The sequence below is a fragment of the Nycticebus coucang genome, chromosome 2 (assembly GCF_027406575.1).
Source record: "Nycticebus coucang isolate mNycCou1 chromosome 2, mNycCou1.pri, whole genome shotgun sequence".
NCBI classification, from domain to species: domain Eukaryota; kingdom Metazoa; phylum Chordata; class Mammalia; order Primates; family Lorisidae; genus Nycticebus; species Nycticebus coucang.
The window spans coordinates 26,396,637-26,419,410 of NC_069781.1; the positions used below are offsets into that span (position 1 = coordinate 26,396,637).

General features: G+C 38.5%; 1 protein-coding gene across 5 annotated transcripts in view; it reads left to right on the forward strand.

The window, feature by feature from the left end:
• Positions 1–22,774, forward strand: part of ECPAS (Ecm29 proteasome adaptor and scaffold) — a 161,563-nt gene that overhangs the window by 72,482 nt on the left and 66,307 nt on the right. For all 5 annotated transcript variants that reach the window (XM_053565955.1, XM_053565937.1, XM_053565964.1 and 2 more), the window contains 8 exons: positions 1,671–1,752; positions 5,513–5,632; positions 13,937–14,022; positions 14,288–14,366; positions 16,150–16,199; positions 17,481–17,547; positions 17,642–17,764; positions 20,606–20,709. In XM_053565955.1, the coding sequence (XP_053421930.1) occupies positions 1,671–1,752; positions 5,513–5,632; positions 13,937–14,022; positions 14,288–14,366; positions 16,150–16,199; positions 17,481–17,547; positions 17,642–17,764; positions 20,606–20,709 (711 nt within the window). The remainder of the gene's footprint in view (positions 1–1,670; positions 1,753–5,512; positions 5,633–13,936; positions 14,023–14,287; positions 14,367–16,149; positions 16,200–17,480; positions 17,548–17,641; positions 17,765–20,605; positions 20,710–22,774) is intronic.

Genomic DNA, 22,774 nt, shown 5'->3' on the forward strand with positions numbered 1-22,774 from the left:
AACCCGCCACCCTCGGCATATGGGGCCGGCGCCCTACTCACTGAGCCACAGGCACCGCCCTCTGCTATCCCTTTTAAGGAATTTGGTTTTAAAGTATCAGAAAAATCTTGCTTTAAAACTACTTGTTGTGTTTCAACCAGCCCCATTCTTTATACCATATAGTGGATTTGGTTGGAAATACGAATGTGATGCTTAATTGTTTTAATTAGTTTTAGTTGTGTCTATTAAAACAAATGTATGGATTTTCTCCATATAAGTAATAGAACATTGTTAAGTCTTAAAAAGTGAGTTGAGAATATGTAGATATTATGTTATATTGTTAAAAAAAACACACACACACACGCAATAATCTCTTTAAGTGATGTGCCTATTTCTTTATCCACCTGCCTGCCACACCCATCCACCTGTTCTGCCTTGCATAGGAAAGAAGTCTAGAACAGGATACACCAAAATTAGTTGTTGTATTAAAAAGGAATAGGCATAATAGTGCAGATTATAAGGAATTTTATATTTTAAATTATTCACTTACGAATTTTCACAACAAACGTGTAATCAGAAAGCTAAAACTAGAAAGGCAGAGCAAGGAAACATAAAAGGAAGACCGAAAATTATCCTCGTTGAGCACTCCTAAGCTTTTAGTTTGTCAGAAATCTCCAATCCTGAAGTAGGATAGGAGGGAAGCAATAGTGGAGTGTGAGGATTTATCTGTGTCATTCGGCTGAGGAAAGACTTAGGTGAATAATATCTAAAATAGAATTGTAGTGTGTCTTTGAGAATAGCGGCTTTGTGAATATTCAGAGAAGAGCAGATGGATAAACTATGGAAGAAGAGATGGATCAGAAAAGCAGTCAAAGCAGCATGATAAATTGTATTTTCACAAATACAGCATAGCTTGAAAGCAGGACCAATGCCAGAAGGTAAAGAGTAGATAGTAGAGTAAAATCTCACCAGTCAAGTGCAGGGAACGATGGCGCTGTTGCTGGGTTATACGGTGATTAGGTGGAGTTTGATGCACAGGAGTGCCAAATGCCACTTACCTTCTAGCCTAATTCACTTTATTGTCGGTCCCAAGTAGGAGCCTTAGTGATTAATGGCCACCACACGACTGCTGTGCAGTATTAGGTGCTGAATCTGCAGGCGTGTGCTGGTAGATAAGGAATGCTGGGAATCCCAGTGACCAAAACATTAGAGAAATACAATGGTTTGCAAGATTCCTAAGATGTGGCTTTAATTTCATGGGCAAAAATATTTTTGCCACTTTCCAATTTCCAAGTGGTTAAACAGAATAATCATACCCTGCCCCAGAGTTCTTTGAACACATGTAAGTAACTCGGCCTTGTTGGAGTTGCTCTGTGGCATCAGCCCTGAGAGCCCATTTGTATAAGAACACAGTTTATTTTTCTTGGTACCAAATTGGGCCATTAGATACAATAATCTCTTGAATCAGAGTGACATAAGTGATTTGTATTTATTTGTTGTTTTGTAAGAATGAACACTGATAGAAGTTGGTCGCTTTCCTTTTTTTTCTCTTCTACAATGTTGATCACCTGTTTCATTTCTGTGTTTGTAACATTTTCCTTTGGTAATAAATATTGGGGCTATGATTTTATGGAATCCAATGAAATGGGAAGAAAAAATATTTTAACAACTTGTGTTAAAATCTTCCATAGCTTAATTGACTGGAATAATCCTGCCATCATTAATAAGATGTATAAGGTATACCTTGGTGATATACCACTGAAGACAAAAGAGGTAGGTTGTTTTGATTTATTCTTATATTAGTATAAAAAACATTTTGGTGACATGAACTGTATCTGGTTATTTTGATTTTACGTGAATCTATGGTATATGAAATACTAGTTTTAAGCCCTAAATTAGTCCAGGTGAATTAAAATTTCTTGGGAGCTTATTTTACTGGAGTTGGTATTTTCACTTCAAGTGCTTAAATAATCATGACATGTTATTGGGCATCAACAAATTTTTTCTGTAAATACTTTAGTCTTTTGCAGGCCTTATGGTCTCTGAGGCTTCAGTTATTCAACTCTGTTATAACACGAAAGCAGCCATAGACAATATATGACGAATGAGTGTGTCTGTGCTCCAGTAAAATTTTTAAATTTCATATAATTTTCAGGTATTACAAAATATTATTTTTCTGAATTTTTTTTAACTACTTAAAAATGTAAAAATGATTCTTAACTCCCAGACCTTGTCAAAACAGGTGTTGGGCCAGGTTTGGCCTGTGAGCTATAGTTTGTAGACCTCCGGTCTAGAATCTAGGAAAAAAGGTGGGTTCTTCTGAAGCTTTCAACAAGTAAGACTTTTGCTTAATAGTGTAGGTTCTTTTAGTTCACCACATTTAAAAGTAGTCCAAGTCCAAAGCCAGACATAAAAGGATTATTTGGTTGGTTGCTTTCTTGCTTTTTAAACCACAAATAGTTGTTTAAACATAATATTAACTCTAGTTAGATTAAGTTGAGTATGGTTATAGCAGAAAGAACAAAGAATTGAGAATTGGGACTGCTGGATTCTAGCCTTAAGTGGCTACACATGAATGTGTTGGGAAGGAGAGATTTCTCTTATCCTCAAACTTCTCTGGGCCCCATTTTCTTTGTGTAGAAATAGAAAGGATTGGATTAATTTGGTGGTTCTCAGAGTGTGGTCCATGGATGGATCTTTTTGGGGTCACAGAGAACCTTTTAGGAGGTCTGCAAAGGCAAGAGATTGATTGCCGTTTTTTACTGTGCTGATATTTGCACAGATGATACAACAGCACTTACGGGTGTGTGTACCCTTGGGTCCTACCACAAGTCAAAGCCATGTGAACAGATGACTAGCCGTCATTTTGTTCTTCACTTTCATACACTCATGGTTAAAAAAGGATAGAATAAAGGGCGGTGCCTGTGGATCAGTGGGTAAGGCACCGACCCCATATACTGAGGGTGTTGGGTTTGAATTTGGCCCTGGCCAAACTGCAACAATAACAACAACAAAAAATAGCCAGGCGTTGTGGCGGGTGCCTGTAGTCCCAGCTACTTGGGAGACAAGGGAATCACTTAAGCCCAAGAGGGGAGGTTGCTATGAGCTGTGATGCCATGGCACTCTACTAAGGGTGACAAAGTAAGACTCTCTCTCAAAAAAAAAAAAAAAAAAAAAGGAGAGAATAAAACTCAACTTTACTTAAGAACATCTTTAATGAAGCAATAAAAATAATATTATTTGAGGAGTAAGTAGGCAGGCAGACTTTATAGAGATGGGTGTCTGGCAGATGTTTTCTCTACAAGGAAAAAATGATGTTGTCACTGTAAGAGAAACGTTGACTATGATAAAAGTTGAGGCTTCAAGCAAAAATTAGAATTTTGGGAAATTTGTATTTATCTGCCATCGTGACTTGCCATGGACTTTTCTGATGAGATGAGTGTGACATGAGCACATGCTTTTCTTTTTTTGGGGGGGATGTTATACAGTGAAATATTGCTTAACTCAGTGTACCAGTATTTTCCAAATGACCAGTGATGTTACAAGGGTAAGGGACGCATTCAAAGTGCAAGATTGACCAGGGGGATGTAGTATAACAGAGTATGCAAAAGTTCATTGATAAGGTTTCAACTCCAAATTGTAACTAACCTTTTTAAAAATTTTCTTTTTCTTTTGGCACCACACAACCTTTAGCAATAAAAAATTTTCTTCTAGGGCGGCACCTGTGGCTCAGTGAGCAGGGCGCCGGCCCCATATACCAAGGGTGGTGGGTTCAAACCCGGCCCCAGCCATTTGCAACAAAAAAATAGCCGGGCGTTGTGGCGGGCACCTGTAGTCCCAGCTACTCGGGAGGCTGAGGCAGGAGAATCCCCTAAGCCCAGGAGTTGGAGGTTGCTGTGAGCTGTGTGATGCCACGGCACTCTACCGAGGGTGATAAAGTGAAACTCTGTCTCTACAAAAAAAAAAAAAAAAAAATTTCTTCTAAATAAGCAACCTACTTGTAAGAAATTATTATTTCTGAAGTTTTGAAATAGTATAAGAAAAGAATACTTATAGTTATGGGGAAAGGCTAAAATCATCCTTACTGTTTCAACCACAATCTGTGTAAGCAGGGTTTTTATTACCTACTTCAACCAAAAGAACATACAGCAGATTGAATGCAGAATATGTAAGAATCCAATTCTTTTCTTGTTAAGGTGGACATGGAAGAGATATGCAAAAAATGCAAAACAATGCTACTCCCTCATACAATATTTTTTTTCAGTTTTATTTCTAATATAATAAATATTAATAATGTACTGATTCAAACCAAAGTCTTTCAGTAATTTTTTTTTTTTTTTTTTGAGACAGTCTCACCATGTCGCCCTTGGTAGAGTGCCGTGGCGTCACAGCTCACAGCAGCCTCCAACTCTTGGGGTTAAGTGATTCTCTTGCTTCAGCCTCCCAAGTAGCTAGGACTATAGGCACCTGCCACAACGCCTGGCTATTTTTTTGTTGCAGTTGTCATTGTTGTTTATCTGGCCCATGCTGGCCAGCCTTGGTGTATGTGGCTGGCGCCATAACCTCTGTGCTATGGGTGCCAAGCCTTTTTTTTTTTTTTTTTTGAGATGGAGTCTCAAGGTGTCACCCTGGGTAGAGTGCTGTGGTGTCATAGCTCACAGCAACCTCTAACTAATGGGCTCAAGTGATCCTCTTGCCTTAGTTTTTCTGTTTTTTTTTTTTTTTTTAAGAGACAGAGTCTCACTGTACCGCCCTTGGGTAGAGTGCTGTGGCATCACACGGCTCACAGCAACCCCCAACTCTTGGGCTTACGCGATTCTCTTGTCTCAGCCTCCCGAGCAGCTGGAACTACAGGCGCCCGCCACAACGCACGGCTATTTTTTTTTTTGTTGTTGTTGCAGTTTGGCCGGGGCTGGGTTTGAACCCGCCACCCTCGGCATATGGGGCCGGCGCCCTACTCACTGAGCCACAGGCGCCGCCAGTTTTTCTATTTTTAGTAGAGATGGGGTCTCGGTTTTGCTTAGGCTGGTCTTGAACTCGTGAGCTTAGGCAGTCCACCCGCCTCGGCTTCCCAGAGTGCTAGGATTACAGGCGTGAAACACCGTGCCCAGTCTTTCAGTAATTTTTTTTTTTTTTTTTTTGAGACAGAGCCTCAAGCTGTCACCCTGGGTAGAGTGCCCATGGCATCTTAGCTCACAGAAACCTCCAACTCCTGGGCTTAAGCGATTCTCTTCCTTCAGCCTCCCAAGTAGCTGGGACTATAGGCACACACCACAAGGCCCGGTTATTTTTTTTGGTTGTAGCCGTCATTGTTGTTTGGCATGCCTCTAGCTGGATTCGAACCTGCCAGCTCAGGTGTATGTGGCTGGTGCCTTAGCTGCTTGAGCCACAGGCACTGAGCCTTCTTTCAGTAATTTTTAAGAGTATAAAGGGATTGTGAAATGCAGAGACACTGTATTAGAGGAGTTCTCATGACGTTTTCAGCTTAGAAAAATTTTGAATTGCTGAGTTATAATCAAATGTATTTTAACAGGGAGCAGTCCTGAAGCCAGAGTTGAAAAGGGACCCTGTCAGCACAAGAGTCAAGTTAAAAATTGTCCCTCATCTCCTCCGTTCTAGACAAGCTGCTGAAACGTTCCCAGCTAACATTCAGGTAATGTGTTCTTTCCAGAGAAAAATGGCCTATCTGTAACTTTTATGTCTGTTTAATTAGAGAAAGGACTATGTTAGAGAGTACTCAGGAAGTAGGTTGATGTATATAACAACATCAATGAGATTCCTTTTTTTCTATCTTAAGTTTGCTGTAGAATGATTTTTAAAAGTATGCATTATACAATATATACAAGTCAGCTTTCCTAATTCAAAAATCCTAAATCTAGGCTTGGTGCCTGTGGCTTAAGCCGCTAAGGCACCAGCCACGTACACCTGAGCTGGTGGATTCGAATCCAGCCCCGGTCCGCCAAACAAAAATGATGACTGCAACCAAAAAATAGCCAAGTGTTGTGGCAGACGCCTGTAATCCTAGTTACTTGGGAGGTGGAGGCAGGAGAATTGCTTGAGCCCAGTAGTTAGAGGTTGCTGTGAGCTGTGATGCCAAGCCCGCTACCCAGGGTAACAGCTTGAAGCTCTGTCTCAAAAAAAAAAAAAAAAAAAAAAATCATAAATCTGAAGTGCTTCAGAAATGGGTGGATTGCCTGAGCTCAGGAGTTCAAGACTCACCTGAGCAAGCACCAAACCCTGTCTCTACTGGAAGAAGAAGAAAAAAAAAAAAAAAATATATATATATATATATATATATAGGAAAACTAGCCAGTTGTCATGGTGTGCACCTATAGTCTCAGCTACTTAGGAGTCTGAAGCAAAAAGATCACTTGAACCCAAGAGTTTGAGGTTGCTGTGAGCTATGGCTCTAGGTCCAGGGCAACAGAATAAGACTCTTTCCATCCCCATAAAAACAACAACAAACTCCAAAATCTCCAGCCTTTTGACTGCTGACTTGACACCCTAAGTAGAAGATTCTATACCTTACCTCATATCGCAGGTCACAGTTAAAATGCATTCAAAATCTTGTTTTGTACACAAAATTACTAAATATTATGTGAAATTACCTTCAGGCTAGGCGCCCATAGCACAGTGGTTAGGGTGCCAACCACATACACCAAGGTTCGAACCCAGCCCAGGCCAGCTAAACAACAATGATAACTATAACAAAAAATAGCCAAGTGTTGTGGTGGGTGCCTATAGTCCCAGCTACTTAAGGGGCTGAGGCAAGAGAATCGCTTAAGCCCAAGAGTTTGAGGTTGCTGTGAGCTGTGACTGCATGGCACTCTACCAAGGATGACCTAGTGAGATTCTGTCTAAAAAAAAAAAGAAAAGAAATTACCTTCAGGCTATATGTATAAGGTGTATATGAAACATAAATGAGTTTGTGTTTAGATTTAGATTTAGGTCTATTCCTGAAATATTAATTATGCATATGCAAATATTCCAAAACCAAAAAAATCTGAATTCTGAAACACTTTTGGTCCCAAGCATTTTGGATAAGGGACACTCAATCTGTACTGTGTGTGGTTCCCATTTACCCTAAATAAATGATGATAATCCCTTTCAAACTCAAGAAAGACCATATATTGCAAGGGTTTATCTTATTCTCTTTTTTATTCCTGTGGCTAATTACATGTTTGTGTTTTTTTTTTTTTTTTTTTTTTTTGGTTTTTTGGCCGGGGCTGGGTTTGAACCCGCCACCTCCGGCATATGGGACCGGCGCCCTACTCCTTGAGCCACAGGCGCCGCCCTACATGTCTGTCTTTATCCCAGTACCACACTGTTTTGATTACCGTAGCGTTACACTAACTTTTGAAATCAGAAAGTGATTTTCAATTAGCTTGTTCTTTTTTAGAACTGTTTTAGCTATTTGGGATCCCTTGAGCTTCCATATGAATTTTAGAATGGCCTTTCTATATTTGGAGAAGCAAAATTGTTGAGATTTTGGTAGGGATTGAGCAGAATTTGTAGATTGCTTTGGTTAGCGTTGCTGCCTTAACAATATTAAGTGTTCTAATCTACTAACATGGTGTGTTTTTGTAATCATTTTAAATTACCTTTAGCAGGGTTTTGTGGTTTTCATTGTATAAGTCTTTTCATGTCTTTGGTTAAATTAATGCTGAAGTATTTTATTCTTTTTGGTGCCCTTGTAAATGGAATTGTGTATATAATTTTTTTTCAGATTGTTTATCATCGTGTAGAAATACAGCGATTGTTGTTTGTTGACTTTGTATCTTTTGTATACTCAGCTGTACTATAGGTGTATAATTCTTTCAATATGCTGCTGAGGCTGGGCAGGGTGGCTCATGCCTGCAATCTCAGCACTTTGGGAGGCTAAGATAGGAGGAACACTTAAGCCCAGGAGTTGGAGACAAGCCTGGACAAGATATCAAGACCCCTATCTCTACTCTCCCCTCCACTCCCACCAAAACAGATTATCTGGGCATGGTGGTGCATGCCTGTGGTCCCAGGTACTTGGGAGTCTGAACCAGGGGGACCATTTCAGCCCTGGAGTTTGAGGTTACAGTGTGCTGTGATCATGCCATTGTACTCCAGCCTGTGTGACAGAGTAGAACCCTGTCTCTGATTAAAAAAATATATATGCTGCTGAATTTGGTTTGCTAGTATTTTGTTGAGAATTTTTGCATCAATGTTTATGAAGGATATTAGTCTGAAGTTTTCTTGTAATGTCAATTATTTGCTTCTGATCTTAAGTCTCAGGTTTTTCTCTTTTTAAAAAAATCTGTTATAATAGCATCTATTTCATAGCATAGTTTGAGACCAGCCTGAGCCACATGTTGTGAAGGCTGAATTGGAGTAGAGTAGAAAGTTTATGAGTAGAAAGTTTAAAACACAGTGGCTCATACTCACTCACTTGTTAAGTTTTTAGGAAATGTTAAAGAGTTTTAAGTTACTTGCCTTCTGATGTCACCTTTCATCACCCCTTGCCCTGCACATTGTGCTCCAACAAGGTTCTCGCTCCTTAAATGCATAGTGTACTGTTTTGTGGCTCTGTGACTCTCATGGTTTTTCCTCTGCCTAGCACAGCAGCTTCCCTCTGCCTTTTGGCTTGGTGAACATCTACTCATGTTTCTGAGATGTTCCCATTTCTTGATCTCCGAAGGACTATACTCTCCTTTGGGCAGAGAATTCTGTCTCAGTATCTTTCCCTCTTGAGGTTTGTTTGTTATATGGCTGTTTCCTCTTTGTGGATGATAAAACTTTTAATTCCCTGCATGTAGCAGGCATTCTAACATTTGAATAATTTCAGGTGTTCTGTTCTATGTGTCCATGAATATAAAATTGCTAGAGCTTCTTAGATTTCAGTTTTTAAGCACTATTTCCCAGACAATATCTTGATAATTTTGGTTCGAAAATATGGTTATAGTAACTATACAATTACATAATAAGTTGCTAGAATTTTTGCACAAAACATTCATCTGTTTCCTTTAGGTTTACACTTTACTTTTATTTTTGTTTATAATTTTTGAGACAGAGTCTCACTGTGTTGCCCTTGGTAGAGTGCGTGGCATCACAGCTCACAGCAACCTCAAACTCTTGGGCTTAAGCGATTCTCTTGCCTCAGACTCCCAAGTAGCTGGGACAATAGGCACTTGCCACGATGCCCAGCTAGTTTTACTTTTATTTATTTATTTATTTATTTATTTATTTGAGACAGAGTCTCACTTTTTTGCCCCGGGTAGAGTGCTGTGGTGTCACAGCTCACAGCAACCTCAAACTTTTGGGTTTAAGCGATTCTATTGTCTCAGCCTCCCAAGTAGCTGGGACTATAGGTGCCTGCCAAAATGCCCAGCTATTTTTAGAGACGAGGTCTCGCTGTAGCTTAGGCTGGTCTTAAACTCGTGAGCTCAGGTAATCTACCTGCCCTGGCCTCCCAAGTCCTGGGATTATAGGTGTGAGCCTCCTTGCCTGGCCCTACCCTTTCCTTTTAGTTGTTTATGTGTTTTGAGAATAAGTCCAGCTCAAATTGAGTATATACAAAGATAAAACCCATAAAGTCTCTTCCTTTTCTTACATTGTTATTTCTAATGATGGCATTACCATTCTAAATAATTTGCCAACCCCTTTTCTTTACCTGTCTATACATCACAGAATCTTTCAAGGTGACATTTAGCTAATAAGTCTTTTCCTGATACTTAAGCCTTTAAGTAGACATAGTCTTTTTTCACCATAAGTCTGAATATACAAAAGCTCCAAAATAATTCTGCATTTACATATACATTAAATTTTATATTTTCCACAGAACATTAGCATTCTAAATTAATCCATTTAATTAATAATATAACATCCAATCTAAATTAATAATGTAATATTATTGGATTAATGATCTTAAAAAAACTCTTCCAAATAATGCAGCACTTTATTATATTTTCTCCTGTGTCATTTTTAGTATATGTACATCTTAATTCAGTAAGCTTGAATGCCTTGATAGCAGTGCCTTTAAAAAAAATTTCATTAGCTGTACAGAGGCTTTTCGATTTAATTAAGTCCCATTTGTTTATTTTGTTGTTGTAATTGCCTCTCAAGTCGTCTTCATAAAGTCTTTCCGCAGTCCTATAACTTCAAGTGTCTTTCTGCCACAGTTTCTGTGATGATTTTTATTTCATGCCCTAGATTTAGATCTTTTATTCCTCTTGAATCAATTTTAGTGAGTAGAGAAAGGTGCAGGTCCAGTTAGGTTAAGTCTTTTACATGTGGTTGTCCAGTTTTCCCAGCACCATTATATAATGCATAGGGATTCTTTCCCCCAGTGTATGTTCTTATTTGGTTTATTGAAGATTAGGTGGCTAGAAGATGGGTGGTTAGTTTCATTTCATGGTTTTCTGTTCAGTTCCGGATGTCTATGTCTGTATTTTTGTGCCGATACCATGCTGTTTGATCACTGTGTCTTCGTGGTGTAGCCTAAATTTTGGTATGCTGATGCTTCCGGCTTTGTTTTTATTACTAAGAATTGCCTTGGCTATATGGGGTTTTTTCTGGTTCCATACAAAATGAAGAATTATTTTTTTCCCCAATCTTGAAAGTATAATGTTGGTATTTTAATGGGGATTGTATTGAATCTGTAGATTGCTTTGGGTGGTATAGACATTTTAACAATGTTGATTCTTCTCAGCCATGAGCATGGTATGTTCTTCCAGTTGTTAATAACTTTCTTTATTTCTTTTCTTAGAGTTTCGTAATTTTCTTTATAGTGGTCCTTTACCTCTTCTGTTAGATATATTACCTAGGTATTTCATTTTCTTTGAAGCTGCTGAGAAGGGAATTGTGTCCTTGATTAGCGTCTCATCTTGGTTGTTATTGGCATATACAAAAAGGCTTCTGATTTGTGGACATTGATTTTATATCCTGAGACATTACTGTATTTTTGGATCACTTCCAGGAGTCTTGTGGTTGAGTCTTTGGGTTCTCTGAGTACAAGATTATATCATTGGTAAAGAGGGAGAGTTTGACCTCCTCTGCCCCACATTTGGATGCCATTTATTTCCTTCTCTTGCCTGATTGTATTGGTTAGAACTTCCAGCACTATGTTGAATAGTAGTGGTGATAGAGGACAACCTTGTCTGGTTCCAGTTCTAAATGGAAAAGCTTTCAGTTTTACTCTATTCAGTATAGTATTAGCTGTGGGTTTGTCATAGATGGTGTCAATCAATTTGAGAAATGTGCCACCTATGTCTATTTTCTTTAGAGTTCTAAAGCAAATAGACAACCATCAGAATGGGAAAATATATTTGCATATTATGAATTGGACAAAAGCTTGATAACTAGGATCTACAGAGAACTCAAATTAATCAACATAAAAAAGCCAACTATCCCTTATCAATGGGGAAGAGAGATGAATAGAACCTTCTCCAAAGAAGATAGACGAATGGCTATCAAACATGTGAAAAAAATGCTCATCCCTAATCATCAGAGAAATGTAAATCAAAACCACCCTGAGATATCATCCAACCCCAGTGAAAATGGCCCACATCAGAAAATTTGAAAGCTGCAGATGCTGGCTTGGATGTGGAGAGAAACACTTTTCACTGCTGGTAGGACTGCAAACTAATATAACCTTTTTGGAAACAAGTATGGAGAATCCTCAAAGAACTCAAACTAGACCTTCCATTTGATCCTGCAATCCCATTACTGGACATCTACTTATAAAAACAAAAACCCTTTTATCATAAGGATGTATTGCAGCTCAATTTACAATTGCCAAACTGTGCAAGCAACCTAAATGCCCACCAACCCAGGAATGGATTAACAAGCTGTGGTATATGTATACCATGGAATACTATACAGACTTTACATCTTTCGTATTAACGTGGTTGGAATTGAAACACATTATTTTTGGTAAAGCATCACGAGAATGGAGAATCAAGAATCCAATGTACTTAATTCTGTTATGAGGACAATTGATGCTAATACATGATGGGGGAAGGGGGCATGAAGAGACGGAAGGAGGAAGGAGGTAGGGTGTCACGGTGTGTCACACACCTCTTGGAGGCAGGGTGCAATTTAAGAGGGACTTTACCTAACAAATGCAATCAGTGCAACCTGATTCTCTGTACCCTCAATGAATCGTCACCAATAAAAAACAATATTTCATGGTATTTAGCACAGTGACAGTTATAAAGCAAATACTCAATACTAATCTGTAGCTCACATGTTATTGCTAAGAAAGATCTGAATATTGCTGGTAGTTTCAGGAACAAAAGTATGGAGGTTTCATTTGTTTCTTTATTTATTTTTGGAGACAGAGTCTCACTCTGTTGCCCTGGGTGGAATGTGGTGCAGCAACCTCAAACTCTTAGGCTGAAGCAATCCTATTGTGTCAGCCTTCCAAACAGCTGGAACTACAGGTGCCCAGCATAATGCCCAGCTAGTTTTTCTACTTTTAGTAGACATGGGTCTTGCTCTTGCTCTTGCTCAGGCTGGTCTCAGACTCCTGAGCTCAGGCAATCTACCCATCTCGGCCTCCCAGAGTGCTACTGATACCGGAATTTCACTCTTCAGTAGGTTCTTGGTCTTGGTGACTCAAAGAATGAATCCGCGGACCACAGATCAGTAGTAAGACAGGATTTATTTACAGAAAAGAATACAGAAGTGCCAGAGCTCCTGACATAGAAAATCCAAGTCTGGAGAGAAAAGCTCTCTCGGTCTGTCTGTCTCCGGGCTCTTTGTCTAGGGGTATTTATAGTCGCTTCGGGCCCTCGGTAGTTACATTAAGCAGGGCTTGGGAGTTTCATTTAGCGTGTCTGGGACATCATGTCTGGGACATGTCTGGGTGTGTCTGGGACAACGTGTCAGGGACATGTCTGGGCTGTGTTTGGGTCGCAAATGAATGGCTACAATCCCTTTCATTCCCAGGTCTAGGAAATGGGGCCCCCCTGCCTACCCCCCTGCCTGCTGGTTCCGCTGTTCGCTGCCACTGCACCAACACTGCCGAGGTGGAGGCAGCTGGTCCATGCCCCCCAGCTTCATGAGCTGGCTGGGATGCCACTTGTCCTATATCACTAGGATTACAGGTGTGAGCCTCTGCCCACCTTGTTTCATTTCTTCAGTGTAAGGATGGTCTTTCTCATAAAAAGTAGGAATTTGATGGGTTTAGATATTTTTGATGCTGATGTTTAATATTTGAACTTGTTGGATGCTGCACAGGACACATCTATATGATGTTTTTGCCTTCTGGATATGATTTCACAATACATGGAACACCTCTACCCTGACTGCACACTTGAAGAATGTCTTTTTTTTTTTTTTGAGACAGAGTCTCACTATGTTGCCCTCGTTAGAGTGCTGTGGGGTCACAGCTCACAGCAACTCCAAACTCTTGGGCTTAAGCAATTCTGTTGCCTCAGGCTCCTGAGTAGCTGGGACTACAGGCGCCTGCCACAACACCCGGCTATTTTTTGGTTGCAGTTGTCGTTGTTTAGCAGGCCCGCGTTGGGCTCGAACCCACCAGCCTCAGTATATGTGGCCAGCGCCCTACTCACTGAACTAAGTAATTTTAATGTTTTCATAGAAGCTTTTATTGTATTTGTTTGTAATGATTGCGTGTAATTAAGAAACTTAATTTCCCCCAAATGAGTGGTCTTATAAGGCTATGTCTCCTGTGTGGTATGGAATGGCAGAGTGGTGGCACACTACAATGTGTTAAGACCCTACAAGTTTTACAGACTTGTGGGATGAACCATTGTGTTTGTGACTCCACACATTTATTGATAGGAGGTACCGATTGGCTTTCTAGGTTGGTCAGCTAATAATGTTTGTATTAAGAAGAACTGCATTAATTGTGAAGAACAACATACAGCATAGAAGTTCTGCTATTGAATTCTGACTAATATTTGAAGATAGTAAATTGTTCTTTTTGTTAATTTATGTTCTTGACTTTGTTCCTCCCACGTAGGTGGTGTATGATGGACTTTTTGGTACAAATACAAATTCAAAGTTAAGAACATTATCCCTGCAATTTGTGCATCACATTTGTTTAACGTAAGTTTTTTTTTTCCCCAACTTAAGTTTTTTGAGCTTTTTAATTAGAAAGTTTTAAAGTTGCTGGACTGATGAAATAATTCAAGAACACCTTTTTACCTATCTTACCAGAAAGAAATCATGCTTGCTTACCTTTGAAAATGTTAGATTTTAGTGGATTACTTAACTTATTTTAATTATGTCTTAGTGTTTTAAATAATTATCTGAAAAGATGTGTAATTATGAGACTCTTATGTTGCTTTGTTTTTTTTTTTTTTTTTTTAAGTTGTCCAGAAATCAAGATTAAGCCATTAGGTCCAATGCTTTTGAATGGCCTCACTAAGCTGATCAATGAATATAAAGAAGTAAGTGATTGGTCTTTTAAATTTTGTCACCGTTTTATATTTTAACATATTTTTTAAAATAAATATTTCTGATCTACTTGTTAATGTAGTTAAAGTTTGTTAGTATTCATTGTTTCTTAACGTTTTTATTTGAAGTAGTTTAAATTTCAGAAATCACTGCCATTTTTTGCTTTTTTTAGAAGTTAGTGTTAATAAGAGGGGTCTTTACCACTTCTTTAAATAGCATTTTTTCTAGCCAAGTGCATTTTATGCTACTTCTAGGCATTGTGCAAAAAATGAGATCAAAGGAATTAGCTGAATGAGACTATTTGGATTTGGCTTGTATTGGGAAATTGCTAATTCTTAGGGGCTGAGATTTTACTCATTTAAAATGCTGTCAAAACATGCATTCAGTATATTTTTGATTCTTTAAGCTGAGTGGGATGAGGATTCCTTGGATTGTAGATTTTTGAATTCTGTTTTTCTCTGCTGTATTTTTCTTACCATTTCCAGTACTTAGGAGAATTTGCTAATAAAAACGGTAAGGTTTTGAGAACTTCAGTTAGCATTATTTTCCTCAGGCTTTGCTAAACATGAATGCATGTTTGCAATAGTATAGTGAGATCTAGGTCTTACTATTTGAAGTGAAAATTGAGTTTGAATCCTAGTTTTGTTCTTTGATGAGTTAAATCCCTTGGACCTTTGTTCTTTATCAGAAAAATGAAAATAATACTGTACCTTGTTGGATTATTGTGAATTGTCAATGAATTAATACACAAATTGCTTGGCATAGTCAAGGTATATTAGTAGATATTAGTGAAAAGCTGTTTATCTGTTGTGCAGTTGTGTTTTGAAGGGTGGGTAGGCCTGGTTCTTCCAGTTTCCCCCTATTAAATAATGCTTGCATGGTTAAAGTCTAGGGAACCTTTAAGGTTATTTTTATGGCATAAATAGGTGCTTTGGAGTCATTGGTAGAAATACAAATGCCCCGGGGCTTTTGGGGAGAAACTATGTGTTTTAAAATAGTTTTGAAAGGCCAGATAAACCACACAGCCCTAATCACCCTTATCTCCAGATGATAGCTGCGTGTCTTCTCAACAGATGAATCTGTAAGAGTGGTCATTTCAGTGTGGAAGGGTGAATCCTAGAGTAAATGTATAAAATTCCATTGCCCGAGTTTGTTACTGTATTTTGAGTTATCAGTACTGTGGGTTTTCATAAAGCCATGTAAAATTCTATCATTTTCTTGAGGAGGGAATCTTGCTAATTCACATGGTAACTGTGATCCCGTTAATTTGTTTATGGTCTAAGATAAAAGAGGAAGTTGTTTATTATAGTCCACATTTTTAGAAAATCAAACCACAACTTACTACAGTTTTGGTAAGAGAGGGAGAATTCTAGTCTGTCTGAACAGTGATGAATTTTCTCTTGAATTAAACTGTTTTTCCTAATGCCTTGAAGGTAATTACTGGCATTTGCAGGCCACGTGGTCCTGAAAGTATCTTGAACTCAACACTAGCTAAAAGAAACCTTTCTTTTATGTGATCATTGCACTTTCCTTTTGGAATGAGTTAGGGATGCAAGGTTTTGTTTTGTTTTCCCTTTTAGTAGTATGACAGATTCTGGGTTTGGACGTTGTTGTTGTCCAGATGCTAATACGTAGTTAGGCAGAGTGAGACCTGGGTTTGACAGGGAGTAAAATAATGCATGTAACTTTAGCGAAAAGGTTTTGCTGTTTACTGTATTTTTTTGTTTTGTCTGTTTTTTGTTCTTTCTTTTTTTTCTTTTCTTTTTTAATTTCAAGGACCCTAAACTACTGTCAATGGCATATTCAGCTGTTGGAAAACTCTCCAGGTGAGTAAACTCTTTTTTTAGTGAGAAATGCCTTGTTGGTAAATTGAGAAAAATTATGTGGCATTTAATAATGGATGGAGAAAAAATTTGTTGTGATTCTGACAGGAAATGCTTTTAGTAGTCATAGGTTGTTCAGAAACGTCTTCTTTGTAGTAGGAAAAAGATGTAAGCCATTTTACTATATAGCCATGTCACTATGTTAAATGGTAGTCTTGAAATGAGATTTTGAACCGAATTGTGTCATGGTGGGTTACCTTTTTTTGTACCCTAAGACATTTGATCGACCTTTAATGTTTTTGTCGTTACTTCTACCTGTCTTTATAATCCCAGCAATTGAGGTTTTTCTACTGATTCATTTTTCTGATAGCATTTATGCTTCTGAGTAGCCCTGTTTCTAAAGACAGTTTTTCCCCTTGTGCTCAGTATGAATTACTCATTCCAGGTCCTTCTGGTTTCATCTTCCTTCATTGTATTTCAGAGCAGGGAGACAGAGGCGCAGCCTTCTCCGTGGCACCACGTGAGGCTTCTTCCCTAGCGCAGGTTTTGTATTGGCCTGTACAGTAGACTAGGTCTTGTTCTACCTCGTGCAGGGAAGGACCTCCGGGCTTCAGAAGAAAGCCACCCTAGATCAGCTGGTAGAGTGCAGGGCTGTTGGCAGAGCTTGTTCCTCATCTCTTGGTACCAAGTAGCAAGGCCCCTTGTCACAATGGCATTTGGTTTCAATTATAATTTTGTCTTAGTTATTATCTTCATGTTAAAATCAGAAATGGTAACTGAATGCATGGAATGTTATAGAGGGATTGTCTGGAAAATATATATATTAAGGGTTTTTTTTGATTAGACAGTTGGAGAATGAAATATTGACTTTTAAAAATATTTGAATCTTGGGTGGCGCCTGTGGCTCAGTGGGTAGGGCACTAGCCCCATATACCGAGGGTGGTGGGTTCAAACCCAGCCCCGGCCAAACTGCAACAAAAAATAGCCAGGTGTTGTGGTGGGCACCTGTAGTCCCAGGTACTCGGGAGGCTGACGCAAGAGAATTGCCTAAGCCCAGGAGTTGGAGGTTGCTGTGATGCTACGGCACTCTACCGAGGGTGATAAAGTGAGACTCTATTTCTACCAAAAAAAAAAAAAATTGACTCTTGGGGAAGATAATGTCATGATGCTAATAATCAAGTTCAAAGATGAAAAAGTGATTTCAGGAAGTTTGTGTTTAGTTTTCTCCCTTTTTCGTTTCATGAACACTTCTGATAGTAATGATACTCTTATATTCTCTTACAGTCGAATGCCCCATTTATTCACTAAGGATATAGCTCTTGTGCAGCAGCTTTTTGAAGCCCTGTGCAAGGTAGGGAAACAGCTGGAAAGTGTATACTTTCTGTTTTGGATGCTCCCCTGGAAACCCAACTGGGAGGGAAACACTGTTTTTATCATTGGTGTAGGAAGAGCCTGAGACTCGACTTGCTATTCAGGAAGCATTATCTATGATGGTTGGAGCTTACAGCGCTTTGGAAGGAGCACAGCGAACCCTCATGGAGGCACTTGTGGCGTCATACTTAATAAAGGTAGGTCTCTGTGAACTACAATACCCACTAGTATACACACTTCACATTTTTAAGAACAAAATTTGAATTGTTTTTCTCCTTAACTTTTTTTGATATTCTAGAGGAATACTTGCTTAGACTGTGATTTATGGTCTATTTTTAATTCTTCAAGGTAAACATTTGATTTTAGGGGAGAAGTAATATTAGTATTCATAGTGATGTTTCTGTTTAGAGCCTTTCATGTGGGAAAACTTTTTAATGCCCTGTTCTCCAAGTAGGAAGTGTTTTATCTTCTTCACTGGTAGCTGAGCACTTTATTTCATTGAGGGTAGAGTTTTGTAGGTAACTTTGTTAGAGAAAAGCAGAAGAGTGAAAAACGAATTCCACATGGCAAAGCAAATTTGTAAGAAGTAAGTCTGTATTACTATACATGCTCTCCTTCCTTCTAGTCCTCTTTATTTAGTTTTCATGGGAGTTTGTAGACTTTTTTTTTTTTTTTTTGAGGCAGAGCTTCAAGCTGTCACCCTGGGTAGAGTGCCGTGGCATCATAGCTCACTGCAACCTCAAACTCCTGGGCTCAAGCGATTCTCCTGCCTCTGCCTCCCAAGTAGCTGGGTCTACAGGCGCCCACCACAACGCCCAGCTATTTTTTGGTTGCAGCCGTCATTGTTGTTTGGCAGGTCTGGGCAGGATTCGAACCTGCCAACTCAGGTGTATGTGGCTGGCGCCTTAGCCGCTTGAGCTACAGGCACCGAGCCTAGACTTTTGAATATATCTAGATAACACGGATCTAGATGTATATATGTTATTTATACATATATATCTATTATTAGATATAGTATCTAATATATATAGTATAGTATCTAATGTATATTATTGGATATAGTATCCAATACATTATTAGATACTAATATTAGATACTAATATAGTATTAGATATTAATATGTTATTAGATACTAATATATTATTTTGTATATTATATATTTTATATACATTTATACATCTACATCTAGATTACTAGTAAATATTATTTAATATGTATATGCTTTAGTCAGTTCTTTGTCCTACAGTTTTAGGAGTAGTTTTAGAAAGAGAGGGAGATGGGAAGAGGGAAGGATGTCACAAAGTATTGGTGAAATTAATATAAATATCATCCTACTGAAATTAGGCTACTATACTTTAATACATTTATATTGAAGGAATTATTAAAGATTCTAAAAGGTGTCTAGTTTCTGTTGAAAGAGGATAGGATTATATTATGCTATTATACATATTCAGAAAACTTACTATATAGAGAGTCCTATGGTCAAATGCTCCTGGTGTCCATTGCTCATGGTTCATGGTCGTATATAAAACCATGGATAAAAATGGTTAGGCTTCCTTGGAAGCTGAAACATTGGCTACGTAACCTTACAAGAACATGTGATGCTTGTATAAATGAATGCCTGTAGATACCGGTTCTACTCATGCAGATGAAATCATGTAACAATATTACCAAGCTGGCAGTGCCCGCAGTTCAGTGGTAGGGCATCGGCCACATACACTGAGGCTGGTGAGTTTGAACTCAGCTCAGGCCAGCTAAACAACAGCGACAACTGCGACAGGCATTGTGATGAGTACCCGTAGTCCCAGCTACTTGAGAGGCTGAGGCAAGAGAATCGCTTAAACCCCAGAGTTTGAGGTTGCTGTGAGCTGTGATGCCACAGCACTCTACCCAGGGAGACAGCTTGAGACTCTGTCTCAAAAAAACAAACAAACAAAAATAAATAAAAAAAATACAACCATTATTATCAAGCCAAAGCTGGTTTCTTTTCACAGTCTGTATTTAAAGCAACTAAACTCTAGGGTAATCATATAATTGAGAATATTCCTAGCCGGGCGTTGTGGCGGGCGCCTGTAGTCCCAGCTACTCGGGAGCTGAGGCAAGAGATCGCTTAAGCCCAGGAGTTGGAGGTTGCTGTGAGCTGTGTGAAGCCCAGGAGTTGGAAGTTGCTGTGAGCTATGTACCGAGGGCCATAAAGTGAGACTCTGTCTCTACAAAAAAAAAAAAAAGAGAATATTCCTTAATATAGTTGTTGTTTAATGTAGTTCAAGGTATGCAAAATAGCCAGAACATGAGAATGAGTGGAACAGTATGTATTTCTTCATGTCCCTGTTATCTCACATATTTATAGGCTAGAGGAATGACATCTTACTCTTGTTCTATTAAAAAAAAAGAAAAAATATTGGCAGGTAAATGAAAATAAAGGTTCAGGGTGAATAAGGTCTCAAGCTGTTTTGCTGGTTGAACTTTGTATATGTAGATTGTTAATCTAAATTAATTGAATATATTTATGTAGTTGAAACTTTCTTTGGAGTCAGTTTTAACCTTGAGCTAATCTGAGAACGCAGGAGGTATTTTGTTTAAAATTTGTGGGTATTTCAGGTAGACTGTGTGATCCCTACAAAATAATCTGAATTTCACTCATGTTGCTGGTAAGCTTGAGAGTTAGGTAGCCAGAGGTAGTGGCCAGAACCTGCCATAGAGAACCTTCGTCCCAGGGTTTGGGCTGAGGATGTGCATGTACAGAGGGGTTTTCTAGTTGTGGTCTTTGTGGCTCTTCCTGTTTTACTTGAAGGATCCCCTTAAATCATAAAAGTACTCGTTAAGTAATGCCACTATCCAGAACTTTAAACAACATGATTAAAGATTTTGAATAAATTGTCTAGATTTTATTGATTTAGACACATACTTATTGAAATGTCAACTTAAAATTTTGATTTGTTTACAGTTAGGATGACTTATCTTGACTGGAATGAATGACTGGTTATTGAGTTTGCTTTCTATTTTTGATGGGGTTTCTATATGTTTGTGTTGAATAGCCTGAAGTTCAAGTTCGACAGGTGGCTGTGAAATTTGCCAGCACAGTATTTCCTTCAGATCATATACCTTCCAGATATTTGCTCCTTTTGGCTGCAGGAGATCCGTAAGTTTCAAAGGATGTTAATTTGAATTCTTTTTATTTATTTATGTATTTATTTTGAGACAGAGTCTCACTTTGTCACCCTTGGTAGAGTACTGTAGCATCACAGCTCACAGCAACCTCAAACTGTTGCACTCAAGTGATTCTTTTGCCTCAGCCTCCCTAATAGCTGGGACCTCAGGCGCCTGACACGATACCTGGCTATTTATTTTATTTTATTTTTTTAGAGACAGAGTCTTACTTTATTGCCCTCGGTAGAGTGCCTTGGTGTACACAGCTCACAGCAATCTCCAACTCCTGGGCTTAGACGATTCTCTTACCTCAGCCTCCCGAGTAGCTGGGACTAAAGGTACCCAACACAACGCCCAGCTATTTTTTTGCTGCAATTTGGCTGGGGCTGGGTTTGAACCCACCACCGTCAGTATATGGGGCCGGTGCCCCACCCACTGAGCCCACAGGTGCCGCCCAACACCCGGCTATTTTTAGAGACTAGTTCTGGCTCAGCCTGGTCCTCGAATTCCTGAGCTCAGGTGGTCCACCCACCTTGGCCTCCCAGAGTGCTGGGATTACAGGCATGAGCCACTGTGTCTGGCCTTGGATTCTTTTTAAATTTATGTGAAAATTACTGAAGTGTTACATAGTGTTGTTTGCTATATTGGTCTGTGATATTTAGAAGCAAATTTATTAAATATTAAACGTATGGCTTTTGATATGGCCATGATAATAGATAATATAGAAAAATACTTATGAAATGGTTAAGGGTAAATTAAGTAAATTATATGACTGCGTATATAATATAATTACTTATATCTCTAAAAAACAGACTCTGTATAAAGAGAAAAAAAGGCGAATGTTAATGGTTTAACATTTTAAATATTTTATTATGTTGATATCATTTCCTATCTAATATATTAAGTTTTTTAGGTCAGGTATATATATTGAATTTTCTATTAGTAAGTTATATCACTGCATTTCTTTCTTTCTTTTTTCTTTTGGCCAGGGCTGGGTTTGAACCCACCACCTCTGGCATATAGGGCCGGCGCCCTACTCTGTTGAGCCACAAGTGCCGCCCCTATATCACTGCATTTCTATAGCAGATGATGCACTTTTAAAAATATTTAAATCGTTCTGAAATTGGGACATGTCTTGTGGAACATGCCTTTAAAAGTCATACGTACATACAATGAGGTATATGTGTACAAATTAAAATGACTCCTATCAAATCTATAATATATCTTATAGTCAACCACATCTTGACATTTATGAAACCCTGTAATATATTTCATAATATTAAACCATTACTGCATTTGATATTTAGAATTTTTGAATCCTTTAAGTGAGATTCTCATTTTTCTTTTCTTTTTTTGTCATTGGGGATAGCCTTACTTTGGGGTGTGAAAAGCCTAATTCATACTGATGAATAGTTTAAATAAAATTATGCATCCCTTTGATGATTTGAATAGCCTTGTCCATAAACTTATGGTCCAGTTTTAGAAAATGGGTAATAACTTGATAATTGTTTTAATAGTCTGGTTGGCCCAATTATATTCCTGGCATCCCATTTATTTTCTTTCCTATAAATGGTATATATTTTGGGATGATTTATTTGTTTGGTATTTTAATTGGATATCACATGTTACTGAGAGGCTCCAACTTTTCACTTGTGATCTTGGCTGCTGCTGCTCATATAGTGCATTCAGATTTGGTTAAAGTGGCTTTGGTTGTTAATCTTGATTCTGCTCTACTGCTTCTCACTTTTTTTTTACATTATTTTTCTCGACTGTAGGTCACATGTGCTGTGGGCTGGCAGTTCATGGTAGAGCCAGAATTAAACTTCAGACAGAGCTCTTAACCGCTGTATCTTGTCTCTAAGTGCTAAAAATTATTTTCATTTAAGAAACCAAACCAAAGCATGACTAATTCAATATTTTTCTTTCTGTAGTTTTAAAGTGTTCCCAGTCAAATGAAAATCTTCTGGCAACTTGAGGGTTCATTATTTTATTTTATTTTTTCGAGATGGGTTTCCTTATGTTGCCCAGGCTGTAGTGCAGTGGCTGTTTGATAGGCA